This window comes from Monopterus albus, unplaced genomic scaffold, assembly GCF_001952655.1.
Source record: "Monopterus albus unplaced genomic scaffold, M_albus_1.0 scaffold250.1, whole genome shotgun sequence".
In the NCBI taxonomy this organism is placed as follows: Eukaryota; Metazoa; Chordata; class Actinopteri; order Synbranchiformes; family Synbranchidae; genus Monopterus; species Monopterus albus.
Window position 1 is genome coordinate 2,064,846 of NW_018128130.1, and position 6,543 is coordinate 2,071,388.

The 6,543-nt window shown below is 41.5% G+C and overlaps 1 protein-coding gene across 1 annotated transcript in view; it reads left to right on the top strand.

Moving 5' to 3' along the window:
* The window catches only part of LOC109972213 (transcription initiation factor TFIID subunit 4-like), a 43,793-nt gene extending 39,651 nt beyond the window's left edge, over nucleotides 1-4,142 (top strand). Inside the window, exons 16-17 of the mRNA XM_020620926.1 lie at nucleotides 2,658-2,765; nucleotides 3,643-4,142. Coding sequence (XP_020476582.1) covers nucleotides 2,658-2,765; nucleotides 3,643-3,768 — 234 coding nt within the window. The 3' untranslated portion in view covers nucleotides 3,769-4,142. The remainder of the gene's footprint in view (nucleotides 1-2,657; nucleotides 2,766-3,642) is intronic.
* Nucleotides 4,143-6,543: the final 2,401 nt, after the last annotated feature.

Consider the following 6,543-nt stretch of genomic DNA (forward strand, 5'->3'; position numbering starts at 1 on the left):
CTGTTCTGCCCTTTATGTCAAAAGACCTTGTTTGACTCGACAGACTGATAACGTCTCCCACAGACCACAGACAACCAATGGACTCTTAGCATGTACAAACAGCGTCTGCAATAACGTATATTAACATGTACAAACAGCGTCTACAATAACGTATATTAGCGTGTACAAACAGCGTCTACAATAACGTATAACTGCTTAACAGTGTGTCTTAACTTCTCCCGTTGATAATCCTAGAATGTAATGATAAATGAGTACGCTTTCAACTTAAACATTGCCTTTACTTAACTTAAACGTTTTTCAATAGCTTTTACATACCGAAGGTGCCTTCAAAACAACTTAAATCGAGGAGAAGAGATCATCCTGTCTAAATACAGATAAGCTGTATACAGAATGTGGCTCATGTTAATGATGTCATCACTAAGAGACACAGAAGCTGCAATTACAGTCTTAGGACAGAAGGTGTCAGAATTATCCTCCGGGTCAGCTACTGTTCGTAGAGAACAGCACAGGCTCTATCCCCCCTAGTTTTCCGCCTGGCCCTCGGTGCCTCCAGAAGAAGCTGATCTGCTGATCTGAGGCACCGCGACGGGTTATACGGACGTAAAAGTTCCACCAGATAAGATGGTGCCAGCCCATTTAAGGATTTATAAACAAATAAAAGAATCTTAAAACGAACCCTAAAACGCACCGGAAGCCAGTGGAGAGATGCCAGCACTGGCATTATGTGGTCCCTCTTACGCCCCCCAACCAATAACCGAGTAGTGAATAAAGTGTATTCAGTGACTAAGAACAAGCTTTGTTTATCTGATTGATCCCTCCCAGTTTAGATCCCATCAATAGTGAAATGGGGAAATGTGTTTTGTGGAAACACAATAAAGGACTAGTTGTCATTGTCACTGTCTAGTGGAGAGTTAGCTATCGAAACTAATAGTTACTGTAAGCACCTGAAGAGTAAAAATATCAGTTTGGTGTTTCAGGGAGGAGTCGTGTGCTGGAGTATTGCTCCAGACAACCAGCAGAGTCCATGTCAGTTTTTGTGCGGTTTAAACTGTAGCTGTGTATACAGTAAATATGGACCACGCATCACTTCTCTCCAAAATACAAAAGTGAGACCAAATACTTTGGATATGGCAGCTCCCATCTTAGCATTTTGCAAGCCTATTCTGCTCAGTAACGACAGAAGTGGAGTGACATATCAGGCCAGCACTCAAATCTGTCAAATCATCTGAAACGCTCCTTTTTATATCATCAAATAACTTAAAGAACCCCCCAGAAATACGACCACTTGTACACACACCAAATGATAATATCTAACAAATACAACAGAAATCACCTCTGGGAAAATGTATTTGATTTGTACTTTAAGTTTTTAGATTGGCTCGTGTCCTAACATGGAGGAGGTACAGTGCCTTGCGAAAGTATTCGGCCCCCTTGAACTTTGCGACCTTTTGCCACATTTCAGGCTTCAAACATAAAGATATAAAACTGTAATTTTTTGTGAAGAATCAACAACAAGTGGGACACAATCATGAAGTGGAACGAAATTTATTGGATATTTCAAACGTTTTTAACAAATAAAAAACTGAATAAAAAACTGAAAAATTGGGCGTGCAAAATTATTCAGCCCCCTTAAGTTAATACTTTGTAGCACCACCTTTGGCTGCTAAGCTATGATAACCAGCTGCTGGCTGTGGCCTTGTAGTCACTGTGCGGACTCACCTTCTCATCTAACTCTCACATTTTGATTTTTTTCTTCTGTAACTTAAACCATATACACAGTTTGGCATTTTACAGTAAGTGCCAATATATAAATAGTGTCATAGCTAGAGTGTGATGCCGACTAAATTAATTCAGACAAACCATCCCAATTCAAGTGATCATTTAATATTACAATTATTCTGAACAGAGTAGCAGTTGAATAGACAATCTGATAGTTAGGGAACAGAGAACAGAGACTCTCCTCCTGCAATGTCATAAATAAAGTATTAAATAAGAAGATTGTCAAAAGCGTCAGTCAGTCCTGATTACAAGGCCCAGTCAGTCAGTTGTTGTCACGAGGTACCGTCAGTCTTAGTCAGCAGTCAGTCTTAATTCAGTGTCCCCCCAGCCGGCTGGGTTCCCCACAAAGTATACTTTCCCTGTCATGGTAGCATTGTCATCCTCTCTTCTTTTTCTGCTCTAACCCAGCTTTTTATTGGCTCGCACTTACACAGCCCTCCATGGCCTGAGCCATGAAGACGCGGTCCCATGCCAGCTACCCACACACACCTTCTTCCGAGCATTGTCTAAGCTGTTCAGTACATGAACTTCTAGGTCACATTGACCTAGCGCACATTTCCTTTTTCTAAACCTGAACAGAGCACACAAACAGTTCACATAAGGCTGCAGCTACAGTATATCCATTCCCTATCTGAGGAGGAAGTCACTCGGGATGTTGACCCATAGGTTAAACAAGGGGGACACAGCCCAAGACTATTACAAATAATATCTAAATATGAACTACATACTGTTCTATTACATATTACCTCTGGAACCTTGTTTATTTTCAACCATTACAATAGCTAACTAAAACTGTTGTTAAGTGAATGTTTGAATAGCTGTTACTCTTCGTTTATCCATCACATTTTCACTAAGTCTTTGTATTCTTGTCTCTTCAGTTACAACAAATAGAAGAAGCTCAGCTGCAGCAAAGAGAGGCCAACCTCACCGCCCTGGCAGCCATCGGTCCTCGCAAGAAGAGATCTCTGGAGCACGCTGAAAGCCAGGTTGGTATTCTTGCTCTCTTAGGTCTCAGTGTTCAGACAGCACCTGTTCTGACTACGCAGGAACAGGTACATGTTATTTTTTGTTGTTAGTTTCTTGTTAGAATCCTCTGGATTTATTTCTTTGTGTGTCTGAAATGACATTTTGAGAAACTAATGCCTTAACTGACATGACTGAATACAATGAATATAAACTTAAAGAAAGCAGCATGTTGATAGAAAGAATTCTTAAAGGCCAGCGTCGCCAAAGTTCCCATAGAATACCGAGACTCACAGGAAGCCTACAGCTCATCACAGTTAGCATGTGTGATATTGTTAGTTTAGTGTGTTAATTCCCTGTGTTTAAATCCTGGCCCCTCAGGCTGGAGGCTTATAGATGAGGATGCTCTATTAACTGCACACACTCCCCACTGCCTTTGAACTCCATTACCCAGTGGAGCTGCCTGCTGCCTCATCCTCCCTCGTCTTCCTCTCACAGCCACAGGGCTTCCTTTGCCTCAGCACAGTGCACACTGATGACAGGAAGGATGGAGGAGTGATGGCAGAGCAGTTTGGAGTGGAAGCTCTTCAGAATATCTGTCTTTGTACGGCTGCTCTTTGCAACTTTTTAGTATGTTACTGCATACTGTATGTTCAGTCAAGAGTAAAAATTGATCAAATTTGAAAGATTTTATCTGTTGTACATTTCTGCCTGTATGTGTCAAAAACTTGCCATAAGACCAGAAGGTTCATATCGGGGTCTTCACTTCTCTCCTGTCATCCTGCTCAGTGTTGGGATGTATTTTATGATAACGACCAGCTCACTGCACATTATTGCTAAGACACTCTCACATTTATAGAGTATTAAGTTTACTTTTGTGTGTGTGTGTGTCTGTCTTAGGTGTCTTTGCTGCCCAGACAGGGTGTTCAGAGGGTGACTCGGGTGATACTGAGGGATCTGCTGGCGTGTATGGCGCAGGACCACTTCTTACGCCACTCTCTCACCCTATACAAAGCGATGCTCTGATTTCCATGATTTATTAATAATCACTTTGTGTTTACTGGATCTATTTTTGTCATTGCTCTTTGCACTTTTAGTTCTATCAAATATCTCAGTTAAGTATCACTTACTTAGTATGGTGCTCTATCAGAGATGGTAATTAGCTAGTCTCTGACAGTTCTCACAGTTTTGATCCCGATTGTGTTAGTTTGAAAACAATTTTCAGATGCAGAAATAAGGAACCAATGAGTAAGATTATAAAGATAAGAGCAGAAGATAAGGAGACACTATGAACAGTGTTGAAAAGTGCACCAAATGTAGTTGAGTTCTCATTTGGATTTAGAGTTTTTCCATTGTTATGTTTTGTTTGTTTGATTATTAAAAAAATTACCTCGTCCTGATATTTGTGTCACCTACATATCTACTTTATAAATCACTTTTATTTGGCCAGTGTGTTGCACACAAGGAATTTGTTTCCAGTACAGAACCGAGGCAGCCATCTGTGGGGCCAACTCAACTGATGGCTTTAACCATCTTGGGGGTTCAGTGTCTTGCCCAAGGACACTCGACACATGGACTGCAGGCACTGAGATTCGAACCTCCGGTTGGGAAACAACTGCTCTAACCACTAAACCACAGTCGCCCCGACTGGTTCATTTATATTGTGGCATTCGTGCGGACGGCAAAGTAAGAATTTCATTGTACGGGAAAACACGTTTTCTCACTGTGCATATGACACACTTGACTTGACTGTGCCTTTGCTTGTTTTAGCCACAAAGACAGCGTGACTCTGTTATTGAATGGACTGCCATTAAATGTTGTACACAGTCGTATTCCCTACGGGATGGTCTCCTGATTTTTCCTCCAGGACCCTAGGATAAACATAGGGTTTTCTGTATAGCCACAGTAATACCAGACGTCTGTGGAGATTCTCAGTCATCCGGGTCATGGTATAGCCACAGTGGTGAAATTTGTCCTGGCATGCCTCACTGTATCAAAATGCATATATTACATTGCTCTGCTTATGTCTGGGTGTTTTGTCCTGAGAGTGGACCAACATCTGCCTCAACGTGTTGCTGTATTTTAAATGCACCGAGATGCAGTATTGAGTTTTTCCACACACTCCATCATGGCATGACAGTGTTGTTTGTTTTTTTCCTTCTGTCTGTTGTAGAGGGGTTCTTACTGGATCTTCTTGACAAAGGCCTAGTTTGGGTAGCCACAGGTTTTAAGTGCTTCCTCAATGTGTTTATGCTCCTCTTTCCCCTCTGCTCTTGTAAGCATATTCTCAGCCCAGTGTATGGTCCTGATCACTCCCAGTTTGTGTTCTAGTGGATGTTTCCTCAGACATCTTCCAATGTGAAGCATTTTTCTTAGTCAACAATCCCATGTGCGGACCCAAACCAACACTACCTCCTACAGTATAAGCATTATGTGTGTATCAACACTTGATTCTGTATATCTCCTTCCTCTGTGCCATAGAACACCACTGTTGTCCAGAAACCACTGCAAATACATCGGTGAACCACACTGTTGCACTGGGTGACATGCTCCTTCATTACCATGAGCACACAGACACACACTGTCCTACTGCCCACTCCCTGGAGCGCCACATGTTGATTCATCCATTGTCAACAAACGCACCATTTCTCACATACAGTATGTCTAACATTTGTTAAAAACTACAGTGAGTAGTAGCTTTAGGAAAGTACTGACCCTATGTAACAAATAAATGTGTATACACTAATTTGTCATTTTCTTAGGTACACCTAGCTGCAATAAACCCATCATAAAGTGATCAGATGTAGTTTGTGCTGCGGTTGAACTGTACTGTGTGATATTGACAGGTTTCCTACTATTTTTTCTGTTCAAGGAGCCTGGCTGTTTAACAGACACACCAAGCCACTGGGCCTGATTGAGTCCACACCTGTGAAACCCTGCATGATCTGGTTTACCTGGAGCTGTTCTTCTACACAACACCTGAGCTGGTTAGATGCTAAACGCCACTGAGTCAACTTTTTCACTGGGATGTTTTTGCCAAAATTCATTAAAAAATATGGTGACACTGTGTGTGTGTAAATATTAATTTTTAAGACGAGATCATCATTATTATTTGGGGTTGTGTAAGCAGTACATGCTGGGCACAATGTCATATAGGCAAATAAGGTTCTGTCTAGGCACAGTGAGTATTTCCCTGTCATTTTCAGAACAAAAACATTTTGCTGTATTTAACCTTGCTGTTAGTTACAGACTTTACTTTAGGTCCTCATTTTTTAATGTTCATTCTGTCTCCTGATGTCATGTCACCACTGCCTACCCTCTCCTTAACCCTCTACCTTAGTTCCATTTAGAGGGCTTCAGTCCATAAGGAGCTGTCCATTAACAGAGGGCCAGTTTGCAGCAGATCACAGTTCATCACCACAGTTTCCCTGTTCAGCCACCTGTTTGCAGATGGAAATTAAATTAAGGAGCTTAGTATAACTGAACACATTTAAAGGTATTGGAAACTCACACATGAAATAATTTTCAGCTTTTTTGTTCCTCTTTAAATTCCTGTTTATTAATGCAATTTTTGTGGCTTTTGTGACACGCACTGGCTCGGCTTGGCGGTCCCCATCCTCCACTGGATGCCAGGACCACCCTCAACTTGTCCTGTGATCCCACCAGACACAGTTTTGCAAATTGTAGTTTTGCTTATGCACATGAGAGCCATGAGAGTAAAATGAAGACTGAAATGATATACTTCTTGGCCTACACAGGTTTATAAGTAATAGGTCTAAGAAAAGGTGGCCAAACAAAACT